Below are 24,852 nucleotides of genomic sequence, written 5' to 3'. Positions count from 1 at the left end.
AGATCAACGTTGATGACAGTTTCTCATAGCTGGAATGTCTTTCCACTACACTCCACCATAATTCACTGACAGTCAGTTGTGGCACGATGTGGATGCAGACAGTCTAATCCTAAGATCATACTGTAGCCCTCACTTCCACACATTGTCTAAACTCAGTTGTCTCAAATGAAGATGCATCCTACGTATTAACTTTTTAGAAGCCACTGACACATGTGCCCCTGTGACGAACAAAACTTTATACTCTCTACCATTTGTCATGCATATTATGGAACATTCCATGTCTGCATTTGTTTTTACTGAATTTATGTTCACCCGGAATCACCATCACTACTTCGTGGCTTCTAGCACTGCCTCTGCATATGCCCCACATGGCCACAATTAAAACACTGTACATTTGATGCAAATACATGTCTCTGATACCTTACCCCTGTCGACCTATTGATTTTCTCCTACTCCAGTGCTAAATTAACCCCTGGTTGGAGATCATCAGGTGGCCCAGTAAACACCTTCCTTGACAGTTCTGGTCTTAAACCTCTCAGAAAAGCAAAAAGTACTCTTTGCTTGCCCTCTTGTAGTACCGCTTTGTTCATTTCCTCACTCTGACAATTCATAAGTGTGAACATTCAACTTCCTAATTCTATCCACAAAGTCCTAGACTGCCTCATTATGCCTTCTAGACACCATATCAAATTGTTTTTAAAAAATATATATATATATATATATATATATATATATATATATATATATATATATATATATATATATATGAAGAAGCCACACACTGTTTTGTTTCCTATATCTCTGCTCCGATGCTTGTCTCAGCTGATAAAAACTTTCTACATTGTGTAATCCTTCTGTGCACTGTACAGACAACTTTGCCTCTGCCATTAAATGTAACCTAGCAATCTGCAATAATTGTTTATCCAACCAACTCCTATGTCAGCAAATGACTTGACATCCTCTACAAATGCTAGCACATCCTCAAACGACCTAGCAGAAAATGGAGAAACAAGGTTAGCAACAGCCGGATGCACTCAAAGAGTCTGTCACTTCAACAGTTCCATCTCCTCATCTTACTCTGCCAATTTATTATTCGCATCTCATCTGTCTGCCCTTAACGATGCTATCTAACTTAGTAACGACTCTATAGCCTCATCTCTGGTGACACTGTGTGTCTCCGATTTTGCCGTTGCCTCATTTTTACTCGTGTTTACTACTCAGAATTAATTAATAAATTAAAAAAATACTATGAAAACAATAATCCAACACTAACAAAGGCAGAACACTCCCCAGCTACTTGTCTTACCAACCTACTTCTTCTGCCGAATCATGAGTCATCTGGACTGTCCACATTGTCTGTGTGCCAAAGTGATGACATGAAAGGAAATCACTGCTATAGATTTGGCACAAGGGGTAGAATGTCCGAGTAAACTGCCCTTGTGCAACGTACAGGCACCCATCATTCATTTCTAGCACTGACCCTAAACTATGATAAATCCACTAGTTCCTCTGGTTTTACAAAAGTAACCCTCATATAATCACATCCCCCGTACTTCTACACCGTGACTGTGACTCACCACAAAAAAAAAAAAAAGAAGACATGGTCTCACTCACCCTAAACAACGGTAATATGGGCTGTGGCTCGGACATAGCACAGCCTCTGCTGCTGACTGTGGTGACATCATTATGACACCATTCTGAAGAGTGCAAAGGAGGAGAGGGGGGGGGGGGGGAGTGTCTGCTAGGCCCAGTAGAGACTCTGTTGACAGTAAAGAATGCCTTTTTTAATTCCAGTACATGATGTATCATTGCTCAGTGAGGCAAACATGCCTCACTCCATTGTCCCCTGCAGCAGCTTCTGTCCTGGATAAAGGCTAACAGAAGACCTGTGGCAGGCCGGCGGCCTGTGAAGAGCACAGCCGTGATTTCAGTTGTGTCCTACTACCCATAGTCACATGGAGCCGTGGTGGCCCCTTGGCTCTACATACATATACTGAGGCAGCATACGGAGACGGGTGTGCGCAAACTTTGACTTGCTGTCCTCCTGCAGAAGTTGGACAGTGGCTGGTGCTGAAGCACTAAGCCTCACTACAAATTCAGTGCAGGTGGCAGCAGGCACGGATGGCAAGTTGACGAGCCCACGGTTTGTGAGTCCCGTGAGGAACTTGGTGCAGGCGGCAGCATGCGCAGCCCGGTCTCGAACCCCTGGCTGCTGCTGGTGATGCCCACTCTTCTTGCTGCCTGACATTGGGCATGGCATCGTGGTGGTGTTGCTGGACTCTGGCAATGAGAGAATGCCTTCTGCCTCAAAAGCAGACATATTTTTATATTGCTCCAAAATGCAACTGTTTTCTACATCCTGGCCCCAAGCCGCGTCACCCGTAAAGAGAGATGTGTTCTAGTGTGGTGACATCAACCTACCAGCTACAGTCGTTACCACTGTGTGGTGCAATTTCTGAGGATTGTGGTAACCTTGTCTTGCAATCTCCTTATATGTGTATTATTCTGATCCACATGTCGCCCCACTTGTAGCTACCAGTCTCCTGTTGGCTTTCACACTGCTTTTCATTATTGTAGCTAAAAACTGCGTAGCATTGTTACAGTTAGTTTACACAGATGTCAGTGAGTGGATTCCACTTGATACCATGTTGGAAGCAGTAGCAGTGTGGGTGCAAATGAGCTCAATTATAGTGATTTGTAAAGTTTATTTACCTCCAGTCAGGCCACTTAATTATACCTTGATTCAGAAAGTTTCCTCCCCCCCCCCCCCCCCTTTTCTCTTACTTGGGGATGTGAATGCACACCACCCGCTATGAGTGATTACCACTTCATCTGCCCCCAGGGCCACAGCATTCATTTTCGCTGAGTACGGGCTTGACAAACCGGGGTTTCTGAGCTGGGGACTGGTAAGGGTCGCCAGTCTCCTGTGCTTTGGGCACACTTTAATGACCACTGTATGGTGTGGCAGTGGAACGTTGTGTGTCACACTTGGATCATGAGGATGGTAAAAATCTCTCTAAAAACCCCTCAATCTCAAGTTGTGCTACATGCCGATGAGATGCATAACTGTTGAGGTGGAACAGTCGTGAGTGGGCAACCTCGGGGGATCCTGCAGACCTCAGTTGTATAAGACCTACTCAGGCATGTGGGGCTCTGTCTCAGTAGACCCTTGTTTCCCTGGCTGCTCGTGGGACTGAGATGGAATCCTCGAAATTATCTTCTTCTCCATGAGTGGGAAGGTTGTACCACCTAGGAGTATTCACACCCAAACCTCCAAACGAATGAGGGAGGCTAGACCTCCTGGTAATCTGCATCAGTTGAATTATAGTAACAGTGCTTATAACCCTATCACTACTATTGTAATTTAGTATGATTTTATCTAAATAACAGAAAACTCTATCTCTATGTTGCCATGTATAACTCTCGTACTAAATTTAGTTTAGTTTCCAAATAAAATACACTATGGTATGATAGTCCTGTTAATAGGAAAAGCTAATCAATAGTGTTAGCCATTTTACTGGATTTGACTGTGTGTTGTGTCTAATGGATAAGTAAATTAGTCTACTCACTTCTTTTCTGAAGATCTTACCCAGCTGTTAGATAGAAACACAGTATGAATAATATTATAATGAAACTATTACAACTCAGTTCCAAGTTCATTTAGTGGTTTAAAACATGTACTAATGGTCGACAGCCTATCCAGGCAATGAAACAGTGATGTATTGGAAAAGCAGAAGTACAAATTTTGAGTACTTTCTTCCTACTGTTTAATTTGGTTCTTCAGATAAGTATTACTCCACTTAAACAATGTTGGACTACACCCTTATACATTAAATTTTTAAGAGAGAAAAATCCCAGTAGGTAACTTGAAGGAAGCTAAAAAATTTGTAGAGGGGGGCCTTTAGAAAAGCCCTGTCCATCATCAGCAAACTTGAACACTAAAATACTTAAAACACTAAAGCACACACTCTTTATACTGAACATTCCACTTCAAGAAAACCTCTTTCTTACTGGAATATACTTTCAAAAGCTATTACTCTTTGAATTAATTGTGTATAGACATTCAAAAGATTCTAGTAACTTGGCTTCACTCCAATTGAATTTTACGTAAGCAAACTTTTACTACAGTAGAGTCTCGATTATCCGGTCTTTGGTTATCCGCCTCTCTGTGTTATCCAACCCTTTCATCGTGCTGGCCGTGCGCCAGCCGACGACAGGTTAGTGACTAATGTGTTGTTTGTTGATACTCAGTTCATTGTCGCCATCTGCTACTCCTCACTCCTCAGTGCTAACTTAGATCTGTAGTGGAGTGGACGTGTTGCTCTTTGTTTATTGTAAAAATTTGTGGTGATGGCTTCAAAATGGAAAAAGATGGTCATTTCAATGGAAGAAAAACTTAAAGGTTTAAAATGAATAGACAGTGGTGAAACTTCATGAAAAGTGGCGCAAGATTATAACATCAGGAAAACAACATTTGGAGACTGGAAAAGGAACCACAATGAAATTGAGAAGTGGTGTTCTCAGTGAGCAACCTCAGCTGTTTTGGGAGATCGGAAAACCATGAAAAAATGTGATTATGAAAAAGTAAGTGAAGCTTTGTTTCTATGGTTTACTCAACATAGAGATAAAGGTGTACCCATGTCGGTACCTATTTTCCAGGAAAAAGCCTTAAAGTTTCACAGCTAGTGTAGGCTGGCTCGATAGATGGACGAAAAGATACGGAATTCGGCAACTTAATGTCTGTGGTGAAAAGCTTTCAGCAAATTTTGAAGCTGTTGAATTGTTTAGGAATAAACTTCACAAGGTATGTATTTGACAAGGAAAACTTAACAGGTGGTCAAATTTTTAACTGCGACGAGACTGGTCTCAATTACAAAATGTTACCAGAAAAAACATTAGCGTCAAAGGCCAAAAAGGCAGCACCAGGCTACAAACGTAGCAGAGAAAGAGTGACAATTCTTTCATGCAGTAACGCCACAGCAAATTTGAAAATAAAACTGTCTATGATAGGTAAGCCAAAAAAACTTCAATCACTGCTGCCTACAGACTGTGTGACTTACTTCCCACGCTTGCTCTAGGTAGTGCGCCAAATTCGTCCTTGCCACCTCTTCCACTCCCCCAGAGCCACTTTCATTTCAAACAAAATCACACTGGCTTTTACATAACACTTATTTCTTTCATTGTTTGTAAGCGTCACCATTTCTCACAGTTGTCAAATTTGAATCAACATGAACAGTTTGTACACACAAACATATTTAAATACAAAATGTCATCAGAAAATTATTTAATGTAATAAAAAATTTACATAGTATTTTACGTACATTACTCACATGCAATGCAAAGAACTTCTAACTGCAGTATAGCACACTTTACTTTACATCTACAGAAAATATAGTACCAATATTTTAAAGCAATAAATGGTGGCGATGTTTGAAAAAGTGTCGCCCCTTCTTTATCCGTAAAGTTTTGGAAGGACTTGCTGGAAGCCTGAAGTCTATTAAGCAGCTGCAGAATGGTTTCTTACTGGTTGAGACTAACAGGGCAAATCAGGTGGAACTACTTACAAAGAGCAAAAAATTGAGTGACTATGACGTCTTTGTTGAACTGCATAACTTCCTTAACTCTAGCAAGGGTGCGGTCACATGCCGCGACATTATGGATATCAACATGCCGAACTTAAATAGGAAAGGGCATTACAGGGGATAGTGGACATAGAGCAAAGGATGCATAGGAATAATGGAGAAATTGAGAAGACGACCACCTTCATTTTGACCTTTTAATTCTTCAACATTGCTTGACCACATTATGGCAGGTTTCCTCCTACCTAGGGTTAGGCTTTATGTACCTAAACGTTTGCAGTGCTACAAATGCCACCATTTTGGTCACACAGTGCCGAGTTGTGGGCCTGATGCAACCTGTGGGAAATGTGGAAAGGCAGCCCATGAAGCTGGTATTGACTGTCCATCTCCAACAGTCTGCAGTAACTGCTCTGGGAGCCACCCAGTCTGGAACCGAGACTGCCATGTTTTTGCAGAGGAACAAAAAATTCAGGAACTAAAAGTAACCAAGTGGGTCCCATATGCTGAAGCCAAAAAGGAATAGAAGACAATGAAACTTCTCATCTTTACCACTTCTTATGCTTCCATGGCTCAGAAGCCTGTTCCTGGTATTCACGATACACCTGTGAAATGGTCGTTCCAGAAAATCTCCACTTCATTGCTACCTCGGAGATGCTGTGTCCCATCGCTAATGTACCAACTATAACACAATGTTAAAACTCCATAAAATGTTGGTAAACTGCCATTGTAGCAGCAATAACCGATCTACCAACTACACCAGACACTTGTCTTACATAGGCATTGCCGATCACATCACTGTATTCTGCCTGTTTACATGTGCATGCCTATACCAGTTTCTTTGGTGCTTCATTGTATTCATTGTACATGAAGGCTGTTGACCCATCCAGCATCAAATTATTATTATTGTTTTCAATGTCACTTTCATTGTAGAATTTCATAGTTGTGTGTTTTATTTTGATTTGTTTTAATTTGTGTAGTATATCCTCTGACAGAAGTCTGTTTGGGTGTTGATATCGGCAGCTATATCTGTGGTTTTTTGCAGCAGTGAGTTCGTGTAGTAAGCCACCATTCTTATAATAATGCTGCAAGACCCATGCTCAGTAAAATTCTGCTTCTATCCTTATGTTGTACCTACATCCACTGTATCTGCAGCTCCTGACTTTTGGTTATCAAGACATCATTTTTCATGCAAGTTGTGAAACATGTTCCCAAAGATACACTGCAGGTAGCAACTGACCGGGTGTAAGAGTTGTGAACTTTGTTGCCATTAGTTAATGCTTCGTAGTCGTGTTGTGAGAGGCAAGCCAAAGCTTACTTCATATCTAACGTGTGTGTGTGTGTGTGTGTGTGTGTGTGTGTGTGTGTGTGTGTCAGTTAAACTAATATGGACAAAGATGATGATACAATTTAATATTTGCTGAATTAATGTATACAGTACATGATAAACTGATCATGTGGAAACACGTAACGACAGGAGACAAGTTATGCAACTTCATATATCTTCTCAGTTTCTGCAAATTGTTTTTTTCTAATAGTAGCTGAATCTTGACCTGCTTAAGACACAGGGGACTAGTTTGTGAGACAGGGAGGTGAGCCAAACCCTAATGAAATCCATATGGTAGATTATAAACATTGGCCTGATACACAGAACAGTCGTAGTGAGCATGTTAGGCAGTTTTCAACACTGGTTTGAAAAATCCTGGGCTCATCACCAATCTCTGCCTTATAAAGAATGATATCCAAGTAGTTAAAATATGATAACACACAGAATAAAATTTGTTTAATTCACACACAGATGGCGCACACAACTTCTTTGTCTTGGATTAAGTGACAAATTTGTTGGCAGAAAGGGCATCTGGCCAATAAATTAAAATAAATAAAGATATAAATTTCATGAATTGTAAATAACAGGACAATTGATGCTAGGAGGGAGAGAGAGAGAGAGAGAGAGAGAGAGAGAGAGAGAGAGAGAGAGAGAGAATTATGACTAAATCATATAACAGGAAAAATGTTTCAAGATGTAACATATATTTTGTGTTGATTCCTATTTTATTGAATTTAACGCTAGTAGTTAGTAGTCTCTCTGCAAACTGTGCCACATCAGGTAAGCCTTTTTTTTCTCATCTCAATGCCTTGAATGTAAACAAATGAAACAAATTACTTGCAGCTGATAGAAAGAAATGAGTTAAAATTCAATGCTATTGACATTTAAAAGTGTCCGGTTGTTAATTTACAGAAAAGTCTCAAATAGGGGTGCCCAAGCCTACCATCAGAGTGCCAGCATAAGGAAGAGGTTAAATTGGTTTACAAAATTGGAATCTCTGTGGGGTAGAGGCAGATTAAACACTTGGACATGTGGTTGCAGGCATTGATTAAGGGCTCACATATATGGTGCGGCTGCAGTTAACATTACTGTTATCCACCCAGACTTCTATCTGTGACATTGTGTTATTGACATTGATGTCAAATTTAATAAATAAATATTCAAAGTAATATTACATAATTTTGCAGGATACACATGAAATGGACATCCACTTCGACAAAGTGTACAAGTGGGTCGCAGTGAATGTACAGGAGAGACAAGAATTCATAATGTCATTATATGAAGTAAGTAATTTAAACAGAGACAGAAAACTAAGGGAAATATGAGAAAGTAAACAGTATTCAATAAGAGAAAATAATGAAATATAATAAAGTAATTTAGATTTACTTTTAGTTGTGTAAATACATTTTGAGAAAAATGGGAAATGTATACAGAAAATTTATCACTTACTTTTGACAGCAAATGAAATTTGATTTTATTGTGTTTAATTTTTATTTTTCTGTAGAAACAACTTGTGCACAAGACACTATTTATATATGTACAGGCAAAAGTGGTTTCTATATATTTAAAATTACAAATAGTACACTTCATGTACAGTGGACTAAAAGCAGTGGTGCTGTGAATATGACTTTAAATATTTTTGAAAGGATTTGATATTGATATTTTCTGTTTTGTAAACTTTGTAACGAAGTTTAGTAGAGAGTACAATTTTGCCACAAGGATGTGTTTATTTGGGTCATATGTAAATTTTTGTTTTGTATGGTAGAGTGATCATGAATATAAATTATTCTTTTTTTGCACTCCATATCTGTTACATTTATTTTAAAAACTGTAAGGTTTACCATAATGTAGATACATGGTTACTGAGGATACTGGAGATCTTGAAGTCTTTAGATTTGCATCCAAGAATGATTCTAGAGAACTTGTTAGCAATTTGAATGTGCTGATTGCTGCTTTAGAGTTTCCCTGAAATGTGACCCCTTATTGAAGGTGAGAATGAAAGTAGGCATGATATGCACTTTGTATTGTTTTCTCACTATAGCAGGATTTCAGTGGACAAAGAAGAAAACAGGTCTTGCTCAATTTTGTGTTAAGATATTCTACATGCTTACTCCATTTTACATTGCTTTGCAGCCATATGCCTAAGAATTACTAACTGGTTCATCATTGAGACAGAGGGGGAGAGAAATGGGATATACATACCCTTGTTCAGAGCATTGTGAAATTTTAGCGCGCTAGTTTATTTTACTATTTATTACAAGCTGATAGTTACGTGTGCAGTTGCTAAGTTGTTTTGCGAAAGTGTTTTTACTGACTGCTGTAATTTGTTCTTAAGTGCACCTTTTAATAGAATTATGGTGTCATCTACAATTATGATCATTTTATGTGTATTCATGTTGAACCTTAGATCATTAATGCAAAAAAGGAACAGAAGTGGTCTCATTACTGACACTTGCAGTACTACACCATATTTACTTACAGTGCATTCCACAAATGATGGCAGTTCATGCAGGTTGAGAAATGGACAGGGATTGCATTGTTGCCGGTTCCAAGCAACAGTTGCAGATACTCGCATATGCATGCTTTGTGCTTGATGAAAGTGTATATCCTTCAAATTACATCTCTCACTTGACTGTGTGGAATTTGTTTCTTAGCACCACCATCAGCCATCACAGCTCACTACAAATGGAATAAAAATGCCCCCTACATAAACAAACATGACCACACCATAAAACCACCGTTTCCGAATTTTACTGTTGGCACTACACACACTGACAGATGACGTTCATTGGGTATTTGCCATATCCACACCCTGGCATCAGATCGCCACATTGTGTACCGTGAATTTTCCACTGTTTACCATCCAATGTACCAGAATCCTGCCAGAACTGTGAAATGGAAGGATATAGGCTTTACATCTTACCTATATCCTGGAAATTTGCTTGCAAATACATAGCTTGATGAATCAAGAACTACCTAATAGTCAAATGTGATCCACAGACCTGTACAGCTTTGTCTGCTGGAGAATTACAGAATTTCCAGTGTAGTTCAGAGTATACTTCTACCAGTTTCAATTGATAGATAGTCATATAGGGTACCCTCTGCTGTGAACCATATGGTGGCTTGTGGAGCATGTACGTAGATGTACACAATGTGATCAAGAGTATCCAGACACCTGGCTGAAAATGCCTTACAAGTTCGTGGTGCCCTCCATCGGTAATGCTGGAATTAAATATGGTGTTTGCCCACTCTTACTCTGGGTGACAGCTTCTACTCTCACAATCAGGTGCTGGAATGTTTCTTGGGGAATTGCAACCCATTCTTCACGGAGTGCTGCAGTGAGGAGAGGTATCGATGTCTGTCAGTGAGGCCTGGCACAAAGTCGGCATTCCAAAACATGCTAAAGGTGTTCTATAGGATACAGGTCAGGACTCTGTGCAGGCCAGTCCATTACAGGGATGTTATTGTCATGTAACCACTCCGCCCCATGCAGTATCAACAGGAGCTCAATCATGTTGAAAGATGCAATCGCCATCCCCAAATTGCTCTTCAACAGTGGGAAGCAAGAAGGCGCTTAAGACATCAATGTAGGACTCATCATTCTGTATCACACTAAAATAGTGGGAGAAATGGTCAGTAATAAATAAAAGATATGTTATTTTGCCGTTACAGGGGATGGTCCCATGATATCGAGTGCTATAATTTCAAAAGGTCCTATTGTCACTAGTAGAGTTTGAAAAGATATGTTTGGTCATTGTCCTTGCTTATTCTTAGTGCAAGGGAGACAATTTTGAATGTAATCTTCTACATCAAGGACAGCCAAGACCTCGGCTCATGTGTGGTGCTCATGCACACATCCAATCTCTCTTGTTCGAGCGCACGCATCCCCCTCTATCATGCCATGCTGTCTGAGTGGGAAGAAAAGGTGGGAGGGGAGGGGGGGGGGGGTACTGTGAAAGTGCCACATGCGACTGTATTTCATATGTCTCAATAACATAGTTTACAAATGAAACAAATTTTTGGTATCATGTAATTATTTTTGATACACTAAAGCTATAATAAAATTTGTATCTGGCATAAACTGTTCACATATGCACAGATGCAGACAGTTTCAGAGATCATCACTCAGGTTGCTATATCATTTTGACGTATTTGGTTTTAGAATCAGAAAAAAAACCTTTCATGCACCTGTGTTGATTGAAACATTAATATCCCATTTGCAACCTTATTATAAAGACTTGGAAACTCTTCCCAAGGAAAAAACTTGAAACTCTTGGGCCCATTTAAGAAAAAAGTGTGTGTGTTTTAAATGGGCATTACTTTTCAGATTGACTGGTTCCATTTGCAGATGCACAGGGATGTATTCAACTGCAATGGTAAACTGTTTAAAAAGCAGATGTAAGATTAACAGTGTCCTCAAATATTGAGAAAGCTGTTCCTGTAATTCTTTCACTGCAACAGCTTTCACTGCAACAGAGTATTTTTCTTTAGCATCAGCGACCTTAGTGAAATGGACAGTGTTCCTTGTCAGAAGTTGTCCCCATCCACAATGTGATTTTCTTTTTAAATGCATCCACTTATGTCATGGCTTCAGAAATAGGTCACTCCTCACCTTACAGTGTATTACTGAGGGCAGTCTGTGGTCAACTCTGTTTGAAATGCAAACTCAGCAATCCATTCTGGATCTTGTAATTGTTGTTATATTCTTCCTTTTTCCTTCAGAAATTCAACAATAATCACATTTAAACTGAAAACTCATTTAGGCAATGTACTTTCCAATAATATATAACATCTCTATACTCTTTGTTCAATCCCACCAGAAACTGTTGCAGCCGATGATGTAATAACACAAGTGGCTTCAGAAAATTTACTATTTGCACCACCAGTTCCATTGTGTGTTGTGTGCATTCATATTTTACTTAGAGAGCTTCTTGATGTACAAAACAGTAAAGCCCATACAAATTGTCTTTCGATTGTTATAATTTTTAGCTCTTTTGTTGTCAACTAAATCTTAATTATTCCGGTACTGTGTTGTAATGCTCTTTCATAGCAAATTTGTGGTATCCACCAATTACACAACTACATAATAGGTACTGAGAGTTCTCATCCTTCTCCTCTGTAGTGCTTATTTATTTTTAAAGGCTGTGATGATAGATTGCTATACTACCTCCTTTTGTGCACATGGCAACTGGACCTGTGAACTTCCTTTTTAGCATAAACAAATAGTGAAGGATAAACAGTGCTTACACCACAATTCTTATGAATTGCAGAAAGTCACACCAACTAAAATAAGCTGCACCAAATGCTGGAAGAAAATGTTGCATTCCACTCGCAAATGATATTTCGTACTGTACCAAGGAGTACCCAGTAAATGTGTGACATACCAAGTAGTACCGAGACAAGCTGAGCCTCAGACTATACATGGGCAGCACATTGGTATTTTACAGGCCGTGGCTAACCCTGTTCTACTCCTTTCTTTTGCTGCAGCTACCAAAAATGGCCTGTCACTTTCACGTGCATGAAAGTTTCCCTAATAAGACATGCATGTATCCTATTGTGACATTGTTGCAGTATGCATGTGTGAATAGCTTTTGTGGTTAATATCCATTCTTCAAGAGCCATTTTGCTTGCATAAAGCATCATCTCTTGTTATAAAATCTGGATAGGTAGCCAGTTTTCTACATGTGGCATCGGATTCTTGTGCCTTTTCGTAATTCCTCTATAAGAACACCATTAATTGCAGGACCTTAATTTTCCTAATCAAGTCACCTGCATTCTGAATTTAATGTGCCAGGCTTGTGTTTGATTACGTCATACTCACTAAGTCTTAAGGCCCATCTAACAAATTTGCTGCTGGGATCTTATGAACTCAGCAACCGTTGTCAGGGCACATGATCGACTGGTGTGAAATGACACCCATATGGATAAAGTAATGGGTGCCAAAATAGTGTTGGAAGTTATTTTTCTGTGGTTGTGTAATTTTCCTCAGCTTGAATCAGTTAGTATGGTGCATAACTAGTTGGTTTTTCTTTGCTGTCTCTGTTTGACTCAAAATGCAGCCTACATGTGATCTTGCTAGAATGTCACAACAAGGTAAGAAGTAGCACAAATTCCAGGCAAGCAGGTGAACTTGTTAGAATTTCTTTGATTTTTAATGTGGTACACCTACAGTCCAACCAAAAGGCATTCCGTTCTTCAATAATATTGTGAGAGGTTTCACAGTGGCTGCATAGCTCTCCATGAAACAACAATAGTAATTTGTTATCCCAAGAAATGACTGCAATTCTTTAACATACCTTGGTGCTGGAAAATTGTCCATTGTGTTCATTAACTGCTGGTCGGTCTTAACCCATCTGCCGAAAGATAGCGCACTTGTGATTGTGTGAAACTGATTTTTTTAAATTTCAGGTTTAGATTAGCGTCACTAACATGAGTTCAGTTACCACATTTTTCAGTTATACTGTGTGTTCTCTCATTGTACTTGGAAAAAACAGTTATGTCATCCAGGTATACTAGACAGATGAAGGGCCTTAAACCCCATGATAAGCCTTTTCTCCATTACTGACTTTCTTGGGGACAATCGCTATTGGTGAAACCCAGGGACTGAAAGAAGGTTGAATTACTCCTGTTTCTAGCGAATCTGTAATATTTTTCTTTAGTACAAGCAGCAAGTGATAGGCTATGCATTATGGTTTCTGTGTTATAGATCTGTCATCACCAATAGGAATCTCATGGTATGTTAAGGAGTTGCTGGAAATTGTTTCTTTTCTTCAAAGTTGCAAATTTGGCTGGAACAGTATACAATATATCCTGCTCTGACTTCCACAGGAGTTAAAAGTTTCTTTCCAATTTCTACTTCAAAAGGTGGCGTAACTGAGGTGGAATTTATGTAAACTGTTATTTCAGGCTGTGAGTTTTTCTGGTGTGCTGTTGTCTCATAAGTATTTACTTCACACACTTTGATGAGTATGGCACACCAGGAAATTTTAACATTTCTGCTTCCAGAATTATCTATGCTTACATGCAAAAATACCCTCTTCTGACACACTCATTCTAGGTAACCATCACTTCACATGCATCTTCTTACCATCTAAAACTTCATTTCTCATTAATGGATCCACTAAGAAAAATCCCCTCCTAAAAAATCTCTCTTCACCTCTATCCAAATGATTTTTTCTGTACCATTCAATATTTTCTGCAGTACATGGTTTAGTGGATTGTCAGAATGTGTCCATTTGTTCTGGACTCCCTGATGTTTGTGTAGTGAGAACACTGCAAAAATGGTGGGCATTTCTATCAATCTGGTATTCCTGTGTTTGAAAGATAACTGTGTGTTGAAACTGGTACAAGAAATCATTGCCTAAGATAGCATCAAAATCATGGTCATGCTTCCACACAACTTGAAATGTGAACTGGTACTGCCATCCATCTTATCCACTCAGTGTACAACCCCATAGTATTAGTTCTCTACTGTGATTAGATTTAATGAACAAATCACTCATTTGTGCATCTGTATGAATGATGAAGGTAGATGGTCTGTTGTTGATTTTACCTCTCTTACTGTATTTGCTTTGCAGAAGAGGAGTGAGGGACAGTGGCAGAACCTCTCCTGTTCATCTTTCTCAGATTTGCATTCCTTTGAGCACCTCAGTAACCTATTTGATTAGCCAGACAATTTGCTCTCTTGTATTTAATCTTTTTACTGTAGGTACATGCCAGTGCTCAACACTCGGGAGCCTTGTAGCATGGGTGTTTGCAATGAGAGCAGTGCACTTTGGTAATGAATCCACATCTAGTTGGTTTTGCCCACATGGGAGATTGGACAAACTGCTGGCACTCCTCAAATAGAAACAAGAGTTATATGGCTTCCCTTAGTGTGCTCGGCGAAGCACCTTTCACCTAAGTATGGTACAAGCTTTGCTGACCATGATTTGGCCTATTACAGCATGAACCAATTGAGTGTTGTAGTATCAATGGAAAGGCAGTGGGCAAAAAGGATGGTCTCTTTGTAAAATTTAAACAATAAAAGTTTCTTGCATTTGGGGCCTGGGAGCACCTCTAGAGTTTCTCCTTGTGATTACAGTTTTCATTGGAAATGAGATTTGAAAGTAATGGTTTTATATCACTGAAGCTGTTAAATTTTTCATCCAGGTCACTAATTTTATAAATCTGTGACCATTTTTCTTTGTTAAGTAAGCTGTTAAAGTATTCTGCTATCCTGACTATATCATCAACTAATGATTGTTAAAGATATGTTCCCAATATTGCCTTCTACTTTCAAGCTTAGTATTTGAACTATGTGGTCACTGAAGCCTACGTTCAAAATGTTTAGTGAAGTGCTGTGTAAACTCTTCTTGACTAGGAACTGATGTACAGCTGTTTCACAAGTTTGTATGCTGGGGTTGCAGTATTTATTTCAGCATTTAAATTATAGGATGTAGCAAGGCTCAGGAGGGCCTCTGTGTTTCTACTTCTTAAAAAAAAAAAAAAACCCAACTCCACAATTTATCAAATTACGTTCTATTCTAAATCTCATAGGAAAATTCTTGTAGAATGTAAATAGTTGTGGATTAAAGAAGACCACTTACTAGAGAGCGGAAGCATTGAGTTGTTGATAGACACACACAAATGAAAGATATCTTGTTAGTGTTTGGAGTTAATCCTCTGAAGAGCTAGAGTTAAAGACGGCAATACACAGGCAACCAGTTTCCCAGCTAGGAATGCAGGAGGGAGAGTGGCTGGTATATGAGCTTGGCCCATATTTTAGGGACCAATGGGTGGGGGTAGTGCAAGCTACAAGTGACCTTCAGCCTATGTGCATTTTATAAATTTTAGTGAACATTTTAATCTTGTAATTTTTTAACTGCGTTTGACACCATGTATTGTAACTAATGAATCTAAAAACACAAATATTGAGTGCTCCAAGTGGTGTTATTTGTAACTGTTTCTTCTTTCATGAACAGGTCACTTAGGACAATGTGATATCAACATTTATTGGTCTTCCTTTTAGCCCAATAATCTTTCACGTACAAGAAGTGATTATGCTTCTGTTGCTCTGTCCATGTCTGTTATTTGATCCTTTTCTCTTCTTCCTCAAAATCATGTGTTTGTGAGAGTTTGCTGATTACATCTTAGTCCTGTAGATTTTTCAGTTCTAATTTTTTAAATTTGTTTTCACCTGTTGGGTCTAGTAATTTCTTTTTAAAGTATGTGTATCTGATGGGTGAGCTTGTTTCAGTCCATTCTTTCTTTGTGTCCCATAAGTTGGATTCCTCCCATACACATTGCAACTGTGATTTTAGGGATTAGTCTGTAGGTTTATGCATTCAGTTGTAGGTGATGTAGTCAATCTTTCATTCTCTGTTATAATCATCTGTTCATGAAACTTCTTAAAAAATTTCTTCAGTCTATGCTAATTATTGTTATTTCTTGAATCAGTGGCTTTGAATACTGTTTTCAGTATATATCCTTGTTGCTGTGATATTTTTCAAGATGCTTTTGAACTCAGGCCTACTGACTGGAGACCCTGACAATTCAAATTTTTTTTCTTCTCTTTGTACTTATGTATTCTGAGGTTTCATCAATTTTCAAGCCTTTATACAATTATTCAGTACATCCTTCTCATCACTGTGTCACCTTTTTAGTTTTTTTCTGTGTATGTTACTTGGAATTCTATGCTTAAAGTAGATTAATTTTGTCGTAAACATTGAAAACTACAATATTAATTTAATATAATGTCCTTTAATGTTTTTATCACAGTCTTTGATTAAAAAAAATAATCTCACCTTTTCAGAATTATACAAAATACTTCCCAAAGCAACCACTGCCCTTTCAGAACATTCCAAGAGACAACAGTCGAGCTCAAAGCATTCAAGTTCCAAGTGAAGTTATAGTTACATCAGGTAAGGTTCGATAAGTAATAGTTATTTTATAAATGTTAACATTTCTGTGAAAATCAAACCTATAAAATGTGTGAGGCACACAGGATAATGACTGCTACAGAATTGTAGCCAATGCATTTGTCAAGTACTGCCTTCGATCAGTCATTTTATATTTGTCAGCCATAAAAAATTAATGATTGCAGATTGCTGTGTATTAAGGTTGTAGCTTGTGCCTTGTTCGTTGCGTCTGTACTGATGTTCATGTAGAGAGTGGGGCTAACAAGAATGAGACAACATATCATCACAGTGGGCTGCACAGTCATTTTCCATCCTTTGCATAGTGTCGCAGAAGAAGCTGAGTAGCACTGTCACTGTGGTGTAGCGGTTATGATACTAGACTTGCATGGAGGGTCATGAGTTCATAACTTTAATTTCTGTATTCGGTTCGAGGACATTCTAGAAGTATCCACACATATAAATAGGTGGGGTTGGTGGGATCACTCATGAGAAAATTCCTGCAGTAGTGGGTGTTAGAGGTGCGCCTTTTTTAGATTGAAGTCAGCTGATAGGTATTCCTGCTTAAGGGAAGTCTCTCTAACAAAGGAACCACTTTTGACAAAGCTTAGGTATCCGAGTAATGAGGGAATTAGTATATTTCATCAAAATATACAAGGTATTAGAGATAAAGTTAGTGAACTGCTTATAGATGTTGACTCTGAAATTATTGGTATATCTGAACACTTCTTAATAAGGAGATAATTCAGAGGCTTCCTTTACCAGGATACAGGTTGGCTGGCAGTTTTTTGAGGAGCTCTTTGCGGTGTGGGGGAGTAGCCATGTATGTGAAAAACGGAATCAATTGATGTTTCAAAGTACTGCACTGAGAAGGTGTTTGAATGTTGTGCAGGTGTGGTTGAATTTAACGGAGTTAAACTTCTAACTGTTGTTATTTATAGATCCCCAGACTCCGATTTCACAACATTTTTGCTAAAGCTAGAGGAGGTTCTTGGTTCATTTTATAGGAAATACAAAAAGTTAGTTATATGTGGTGACTTCAATATTAATTGTATAAGTGATTGTGCAAGGAAGAGGATGCTGGTAGACCACCTTAATTCATATAGTCTTATGCAAACCGTATTCTTTCCAACGAGAGTGCAAGGGAACAGTAGAACAACCACAGACAACATTTTGTTCATTCCTTATTACTAGAAGGGCATTCTGTTAGCAAAAAGGTGAATGGCCTTTCAGATCATGATGCATAAATTTTAACTCTAAAAGATTTTTGTGCTGCAACATGTGTTAAATATATTCATCAGCTGTGTAGGAAAGCTGATCCAGTTGCTGTAGAGACCTTTGTAAACCTTATCAAGGAACAAGAGTGGCAAGATGTTTATAGCGCTGATACAGTAGATGCTAAATATAATGCTATTCTCAAGACTTTTCTCATGCTCTTTGAAAGTTGCTTTCCATTAGAGCGTTCAAAACAGGGTACTAGCACAAACAGGCAGCTTGGGTGGCTGACTAGATGGATAAGAATATCTTGTAGAACAAAATGGCAATTATATCAAAATGTTAGATACAGTAAAAATATAAATGCAGCAGCCCATTACAAATAGTATTGTAAGGTGCTTAAAAATGTTATTAGGAAGGCAAAAAGTATGTGGTATGCAGATAGAATAGCTAAGTCTCAGGATAAAATTAAAACCATGTGGTCAGTCGTAAAGGAAGTGGCTGGTCTGCAGAGACAGGTCGAGGATATAGAATCAGTGCGTAGTGGGAGTGTCCGTGTTACTGATAAGTCACACATATGTACAGTATTTAATAATCACTTTCTGAATATAGCAGGTGAACTAAATAGAAACCTACTCCCAACAGGGAATCATATAGCGCTCTTAGAAAAAAATGTTCTGAGACTGTTACCTGAAATGCTCCTCCATGATACTGACAAGAGGGAGATTGAGTTAATAATTAAATCACTAAAGACCAAGAACTCTCATGGATATGACGAAGTATCTAGCACAATACTGAAGTATTGTTCTATGCATGTTAGCCCAGTACTTAGCCATATCTGTAACTTTTCCTTTAGGAGTGGTCGGTTTCCTGACCGATTAAAGTACTCAGTAGTGAAGCCACTTTATAAAAAGGGAGACGGATAATGTTGACAATGTTAGACCTATTTCTATGCCATTGGTGTTTGCTAAAGTTATCGAAAAGGTTGTATATACAAGGTTACTGGAGCATTTAAATTCACATAATTTGTTGTCGAATGTACAGTTTGGTTTTAGAATTGGTTTAACAACTGAAAATGCTGTATTCTCTTTTTTCTGTGTGGTTTTGAACGGATTAAATAAAAGGTTGCGAACACTAGGTGTTTTCTTTGATTTAACGAAGGCTTTTGACTGTGTCTACTTTGCATATTTTCATAAGCTTATGTCGTATGGTATTATTTTTTGGGGTAATTCTTCTGATTCAAAAAGGGTATTTTTGGCTCAAAAATGGGCTGTTCGAGCTATATGTGGTGTAAGTTCAAGAACCTTTTGTCAACCTCTATTGAATAGTCTGGGAATTCTGACATTGCCCTCACAGTATATATTTTCTTTAATGTCGTTTGATGTTAGCAATATTAGCCTATTCCCAAGAGTTAGCAGCTTTCACTCAGTTAATACTAGGCAGAAATCCAGTCTGCATGTGGACTGCACTTCCTTGACTCTTGTGCAGAAAGGAGTGCAGTATTCTGCTGCTTCCATTTTCAATAAGCTACCACAAGAACTCAAAAATCTTAGCAGTAGCCCAAACTCTTTTAAGTCTAAACTGAAGAGTTTCGTCATGGATCACTCCTTCTATTCTGTCGAGGAGCTCCTGGAAGAGCTAAAAAATTAAGCAAATTCCGGTGTTACATTGTTGATTTTCTTTATTTAAACTTACGACTTGTCACCTGAATATATTTTTTTTTTTTTTATATTTCATTTTATCTGTTTCTAATATCGTGTTATAATTTCATGTATTGACTCGTTCCATGACCGTGGAGACTTCTCCTTAATTTGGTCCCACAGAACAATAAATAAATAAATAAATAAAATAAAGAAATAAAAAATCATTGTACTGGAATGTTCTGTAACTGTATATATACCGTATGTGTTCTGGCCGGAGGCAGTTCGCTCCGCACTCTTGTATGTGCAAGTGCTGAATAAACCTTCGTTAAGTGAAGTTAGTATTCTACATTCATCGAATTACACCTTCTTCTACATAACAGTGTTCTGGTGGAGGGGCTGGGTATTGGAACTTGTGATAGCGCACATTATCGATGAGACAGTGGCTCCCATCCGGCCATGAGAGAGCCGTCGTTTACGTGGTGAGAAACCCAAATTGTAGCCATATTCAACAGATCACAATCTATCAGAGACAGAAGAAGAAGAAGAAGAAGAAGAAGAGGATGTTATGATGACAGCAATTGTGTGCCACCACATGAGACGTCCTCCCGGGTTATCTGGTGACGGTGGCCAAGATCCAAACAAGTGACTGAAGGTGTATGAGCGTGTAGCCAAAGTTAACAAATGAGATGACACCGTGTGTTTGGCTAACATATTTTTCTACTTGGAGGGCACTGCCAAGCAATGGTATGAGAACAACGAGGAGAAGTTCACAAGCTGGGACCGAGCAAGGTGGCTCAATGGTTAGCACACTGGACTCGCATTCGGGAGGACGACGGTTCAATCCCGTCTCCAGCCATCCTGATTTAGGTTTTCCGTGGTTTCCCTAAATCGTTTGAGGCAAATGCCGGTATGGTTCCTTTGAAAGGGCACGGCCGATTTCCTTCCCAGTCCTTCCCAAACCCGAGCTTGCGCTCCGTCTCTAATGACCTCGTTGTTGATGGGACGTTAAACACTAACCACCACCACCACAAGCTGGGAAGTATTTCAGGCAGAACTGCGCAAGTATTTCAGCGACATACAATGACAGAAGTGCAGGGCACAGCGTCCAGGAGGAACTACAGCATCATACATTCAAGACATCTTGGAGTTGTGTAAAATAGTGGATCCTAGAATGAAGGAGGAAGATAAGGTTGCACATCTCACTAAGGGTGTTGCTGAGGACATGTATCAATCCCTACTCCTGAAGGAGGTTTCAACAGCAGATGTCTTCATAAAATGGTGCCAGTATATCAAGACAATGCATCAAAAAAGAATTACACGCAAGAAGTTTGAACGGCTTCCAAACGTCGTATCGATGTCTGCGATGGTGGAAGAAACTGATTCCACAAGTGTTCTTCCTCAGGTAGTGACGGGGGAAGATCAGAAGGCACTTGGATTGCGTGGCAAGCAAAAAACCGAGACACTTCAAGTGGTCATAGGGGAGGAACTGGAACAGACATTGAACCCAGTGTCGTGTTCTTCATTTCCCTTTAAAACGGTGAAAAAGTGGAGACCCAGGCGAAGTTACATTCGTACAATGCCACATGAGGAACCTGTTTGATCACCAAGGAAGACTGACGTCTGGAGAATCCAAGGTAATCAACCAGTATGTTTCCACCACGGAGGATCGGGACCACAGAAGGGTAGCAGATATTTGATGACGCCCGCCCAGAAGACAGCAGACCAATCTTAGCCGGCGTCAACTCTGGGATGACGAAGTTGAACAAGATGATGTGGGTGCAGGACGATGTAGGTCACCATCGCCGCAAGCTAGCTGCTGGAGAGGACGCTCCCCAACATGCCGATCAAGGTCTCCATCGCTGTTTAGAAGCTCCAACCGATCACCTAGCCACCGCAACCTAGAAAACCAAAGTGTGTGACCTTCCTCGGAGGTGAGGCTGTCAAGGAGCAAACTACACTGTCGTCGACCACTACAAAAATTATAGGAAACTACACAAAATTCCTCATGGATGGCCTACCCGCCCAAGCTCTTGTGGACCCTGGAGCATCATATTTAGTCATTTTGGAGAAGTACCGTCACCAGTTGCAGAAAACCGTATTTGTTGACAACAAAACTTCTCTGCTGGAGGTGGCTAATGGGAAATATGTAAATCCTACTGAAAGATGTGTCATTCATGTGGGTATACGTGGCCATACACAGCCCATAGAATTCATCATCTTACAAGAGTGTAGTCGTGACGTCATTCTCAGATGGGACTTTTTGAAAGCTTCTCAGGCAATTATGGACTGTGGTCGCTCGAAGATTATGCTAGACTAGATGAGGTACTGTAGAAAGAAAGATGCGCATCTGAGTGTGTGGAGACTGTGTGCTGGATGAAGTGATCATTCCTGCAGACAGCACTAGAAAGGTAACACATGTGTCATGTCATGCATCAACCCATGGATTTTGTAGTGGAATATAAGAGAAGCACACCACTGAAGAATAACTCGGTCATCCCAGCCTCTGTTGTCTTATTTAAGAACAGATTCAGTAAATTGTGGATAGTTAACTGTCGCCGAGAACTGCAGATCCTTCCAAGATACATGTGTGTAGCAAATGCAGAGCCATTAATTGCAGAACAGATGAGCATTATAGAAACTTCCCATGCCAAGTCTGTGGACAAAATTAGTGCTACCACTAAGAGATAAGATCTTCTAGCTCGACTATCACCAGATCTCACTAAGGAACATTAGAAGAATCTACTTGCCCTTCTTCAAGAGTTCTCTGAATGCGTCAATCCGCAGGTGAAGAGAAAATTAGACAAATCAATGGTGAAGCACCGGATTAGCACTGGAGACCATAAACCAATAAGCCAGAGAGCATACCGTGTGTCAGCAATGGAACATCAAATAATTCGCGACAAGGTAGAGAAAATGATGAAGAATGACATCATTCAACCTTCGCAGAGCCCATGGTCATCACCAGTGGTTCTCGTCAGGAAGAAGGATGGCAGTTGGCGCTTTCGTGTTGATTACAGGAAGCTTAATAAGATAACTAAAAAAGGCATTTACCCTCTTCTACGAATTGACGCTACACCAGATTGTCTGAAGGAGGCTAAGTTTTTCTCAACCATGGACATGTACTCGGGATACTGGCAAATCAATGTACATGAGATGATCTTGAGAGAAATGCATTCATCACCCCTGAGGGCCTGTATGAGCTTAATTAAGGTAATGCTGTTTGGTTTGTGTAATGCACTAGCAACTTTTGAACGGATGATGGATAATGTCTTTGTTATTTAGATGACATTATAGTGTTCTCAGATACATTTGATGAACACATAAAAAGACTGAGGGCCGTTCTCAAGTGTCTCCAACAAGGTGGACTGAAACTTAATCCAAGAAAGTATCTCTTTGGAGCAAAAGAAATCAAAATACTTGGACACTTTGTGTCAGACGAAGGTGTGCAGCCAGATTAACGGAATTTCCTGTTCCTAAAAGTATTAGAGATGTGAGAAGCTTCCTTGGATTATGTTCTTATTAGAGTCATTTTATCAAAGACTTTTGTATCAAAGCCAGACCACTCCAATAGTTGTTAAAAGCCTGGGTGGTGCTCAATAAGATTCTTTCGATGTGCTGCGAAAAGCTATGATGACTGACCCTGTACTTGGTCTATATGATGAGAGAGCACCTATAGAACTACACACAGATGCCAGTGGGTATGGGATCGGTGCTGTTCTGGTGCAAATTTCGGATGCAAAAGAGAAGGCTATAGTCCATGCTTCTAGGACACTCACAAAAGCCAAGAGAAACTGCTCAACTACAGAAAGAGAAAGTCTTACTGTGATCTGGCCCATGTGCAAATTTCGACAGTATATCTATGGAAGGCCACTCACTGTTGTTATAGACCACCATTCACTTTGTTGGTTGACATGGCTTAAGTATGAGTATGACATTACCATAGTGTACAAAAGTGGAAGAAAAAACCAAGATGCTGACTGTCTCTCAAGAAACGCTGTGCAAGACTATCAAGACTTTGATGAAGATAGTGACTGTCTCACTGCACTCCAGGATCTCTTTGCTGAGCAGAAGGAGGACGCCAAGATATCTCAAATTATGCTTGCCCTAATTGGTCAGAGGATGTGAGAGGACAATTTTGGGTAGTTAATGGATTACTTTGCAAGAAAAACTATGATCTGTTTATAAAGAGGTGGCTACCAGTGATTCCTAAACACATGCGCTTAGATGTTGCACAGAAATTCCATGACACACCTGAGGCTGGACATTTAGGATTTAGTAAGACATAAGATAGGATCTGCAAGAGATTTATCTTGCCAGGTTTATTTAGGAGTGTCCGTCACTATGTGTCACACTGTTGAGAGCCCCCCTGCGGGTCCAGGGGTAAGAATAGGCCTGTGGTATTCCTGCCTGTCGTAAGAGGTGACTAAAAGGAGTTTCAAAAGTTTTGGCCTTATGTGATGGTCCCCTGTCGGGTTTGACCTCCATATCTCAGAATTCGTCCGAAGAGCGAGCCGATTGGGGAAGGGCGCCTTACTTGGTGCATTGTGTCCATCTTGCGGTCAGACTTTTTGCCAGCTTATTCGTCTTTGCATTGCAATCCTGCCCACTCTCCATCTCTTGGACATGGATACGTTCCTGCGTGCACTTTCTGCCATATGATGTGCAGTGCCACTTTCTGCACTGACGGTGACCATGGACTACATGTCACCTAAAATCCAGCACGATAGCCAGTCCGTTGTGGTGAGGCCACCATTTACCCTGTTGGTTGTAATCCCCTGACAACACAGGGATTGCTCTACTGATGCCTGCGCCCGCATCTCGTGGTCGTGCGGTAGCGTTCTCGCTTCCCCTTCCCGGGTTCGATTCCTGGCGGGGTCAGGGATTTTCTCTGCCTCGTGATGGCTGGGTGTTGTGTGTTGTCCTTAGGTTAGTTAGGTTTAAATAGTTCTAAGTTCTAGGGGACTGATGACCATAGATGTTCCCTCAGGTGGCGCCCGTGGGGAGGTCCCTTGGTCGGAGTAAGTCGCATCAGGGTGGATGACACGCAATGAAGTGTGGCACATCTTCTCTTGCTGTGTTCAAAAGCTCACTTTATGGCTAATGTGTATGACCCCAAATCGTTCCCCTCCCTGGCCACACCATGGGAGGAACGAAAGGCTATGAATGACAGTGAAAGGTGTTCGCCCCAGTATCTC

At 39.9% G+C, this 24,852-nt stretch overlaps 1 protein-coding gene across 3 annotated transcripts in view; it reads left to right on the top strand.

Annotated features, from left to right (window-relative positions):
- LOC126299597 (exocyst complex component 1) overlaps window positions 1–24,852 on the top strand; it is a 267,483-nt gene that overhangs the window by 89,093 nt on the left and 153,538 nt on the right. For all 3 annotated transcript variants that reach the window (XM_049991619.1, XM_049991618.1, XM_049991620.1), the window contains 2 exons: window positions 8,091–8,186; window positions 16,697–16,805. In XM_049991619.1, the coding sequence (XP_049847576.1) occupies window positions 8,091–8,186; window positions 16,697–16,805 (205 nt within the window). The remainder of the gene's footprint in view (window positions 1–8,090; window positions 8,187–16,696; window positions 16,806–24,852) is intronic.

This window comes from Schistocerca gregaria, chromosome X (genome assembly GCF_023897955.1).
Source record: "Schistocerca gregaria isolate iqSchGreg1 chromosome X, iqSchGreg1.2, whole genome shotgun sequence".
NCBI classification, from domain to species: domain Eukaryota; kingdom Metazoa; phylum Arthropoda; class Insecta; order Orthoptera; family Acrididae; genus Schistocerca; species Schistocerca gregaria.
Note: the sequence above shows the minus strand (reverse complement) of the source record. Positions and strands in the feature narration are given on the sequence as shown.